A 2304-nucleotide genomic window follows, 5' to 3' on the forward strand; every position below is an offset into this window, starting at 1 on the left:
CCTCTTCCGCTTCCCCGCCTCGGTATTATACGGGTTTGACCCTTTTAAGGGATCTGTTAGACATGCTCTTATTGATGTGGACTGTCATGCACTCTAGTCGATCCCCACGTCCTGCCACATGCCCCCAAATTAGCTTTACTACGCCGTCGTGCAAACATATTGGAGAGGAGAGAAGGAAGATATATTATCAGTTTTGCTAGTTCTTGGTCGACCTAGAATTAACTTATAGCTCAGCCGACTTTAAGACAGTTAAATTCGTATCGTGATTTTTTGCACCTAAGAATTGCACAGGGGGTTGCAATTGCAAATTAGATTTCCGAGTTACCCATGAATCGTACTTTCTCCAACTCTCTAATGTCCAAGTGAGATGTGCTTGAGAATTCATCAATCGTTGGAATCTCCCCTAAGTTATTTTTTAGTTTTTAATACGCATCGTTTTACCTCAATTGTTACCAATTTTTTGTTGGGCGGCAGCGATCAGGAGTCTATTCTAATTTTTAAGTGAATCTGCGGTGGGGCTTTTCCTTCTCCTTCAAGAATTGCTGTACTAGTCCGTACCGCATACAACGATCGGTCGTTTTATACCGCTCTCGTGTTCCGTAGATTTACTTGTTAATCGATTAATCCTTCCGCCGAGATAGGCCGGGTTACGCATCGAGATCGAGTACAATGCCGAGGTCTCTTTCGGAGGAGGACCCATGCCCAGGACGCATCGTCGCCGACGCCGGCGGGGCTTTCGCCGTGGGTGCCGTGGGAGGCTCCGTCTTCCACTTCATCAAGGGCGTCCGCGACTCGCCCAGCGGCGCGAGGATGACCGGCGGCCTGCAGGCCCTGCGCATGAACGCCCCGCGAGTCGGCGGGTCCTTCGCCGTCTGGGGCGGCCTCTTCTCCACCTTCAACTGCACCGCCGCCTACGTGCGCCAGAAGGACGACCCCTGGAACTCCATCGCCGCCGGTGCTGCCGCCGGCGGCCTGCTCTCCGTGCGCCAGGGCCTCAGAGCTGCTGCGAAATCGGCGGCGTCCGGCGCCGCCCTGTTCGCGCTCGTCGAGGGTATGGGCATCCTGGCCAACCGAGCACAGGCCGTGCAGGCGCAGCGGAACCGGCCGCAAGTCCACAACCCCAGCTTGGCCGCCGCCATTGCCGCACAGCAGAACCTACCCCAAGTCCACGACCCCATCTTGTCCGCAGCCGTTACCAACCGCGTCGTCGATGACCCCGACTTGGTCGACGCTGTAACGAACCGCCTCCATGACGCACAGCAGAACCTACACTCCATCGACGACCCTGCAGTTGCAGCAGGAGGAGGCGGCGTCCAAGGCTCGAGCGGTGATGCTCCCTTCAGCAAGGAAGTGGAGGAGACCAAGAAGCCCAAGGACAACGGTGGCCTGATTTAACACGCCCAGCCCTCCGATATACCATTGTTTGCGTTAAGTGAGAAAAAGGTGTTTTCAATTATATTTTTTATATTTCCGTCCTAACCTGTATTTGTTAGTTTTGAACAATATACTGAAAACTGAAGAGTATGCAACACAAAAGTAGAGTTCTGCTGGACTTTTTTATTTCACGCAAAAAATCTGGACGTTGATTTTGTAAATGTCTGTTTTGAGGGAAAACAATCGTAACGACTTTATTGATTATCAAAAATAATTATGTCATCTGTAAGTAGCACAACAATAAAATCTGGTGGATCCTCGGCCCAAATCAATCGACTGAGGTCCCTCCACCTTACAAGTCAAAGTAAGGGCGACCTTATTGCTTCCTCCAGCCCTATGAGCAAAAATAACATAAGAAAAACCTCCAAAAAGAAAAAGGCGCACTCTTCATAAATCGCTGCCGCAACTTCAATAGAATTACCGCCATGCTTGCATGGTAGATATCATATCCATGTAGTCCTTGTTCACCATGAGCCTTGAACATCCAATTTGTCCCGCAATAATTTGCCTAGTGTCCCGCAATAATAAAGGAGCTAAGGTTTCTGCCAAAATTTTCGTCCAACTTTTTATTGGACGGATTCTCCTCCCACCAAACCCCATAATACATCAAAGTGCCATGTACCGGTTCGTTTTGTTCTTCGTTGGAGTCGAAACCTTCCCGCGACAGCGTGGGGAGGAGTCTTTCCCGGTCGCACCACTCGAGCGAGCGAGCTGGGAACCTCGGCCTGCTCGGGAACTGTTGTCGCGTGTTTCTCCCCGAACGAGTGGGCTGGCCCACTTGAGGATGCGCTGTGGGACGACCGGCCTGGGCTCGGTTCCAACCTGGTATTTTCGTCCACATCAAATTGGCGACACTGAATAATCGGATAT

General features: G+C 51.2%; 1 protein-coding gene across 1 annotated transcript; it reads left to right on the top strand.

Moving 5' to 3' along the window:
* The first annotated feature begins 669 nt into the window (after positions 1–669).
* LOC124673601 (mitochondrial import inner membrane translocase subunit TIM17-1-like) lies at positions 670–1395 on the top strand. Its single transcript, XM_047209649.1, has one exon. The coding sequence runs from the start codon at positions 670–672 to the stop codon at positions 1393–1395; it is 726 nt and encodes a 241-aa protein (XP_047065605.1).
* The last annotated feature ends 909 nt before the right edge of the window (positions 1396–2304 follow it).

Source organism: Lolium rigidum, chromosome 7 (assembly GCF_022539505.1).
Source record: "Lolium rigidum isolate FL_2022 chromosome 7, APGP_CSIRO_Lrig_0.1, whole genome shotgun sequence".
Lineage (NCBI taxonomy): Eukaryota > Viridiplantae > Streptophyta > Magnoliopsida > Poales > Poaceae > Lolium > Lolium rigidum.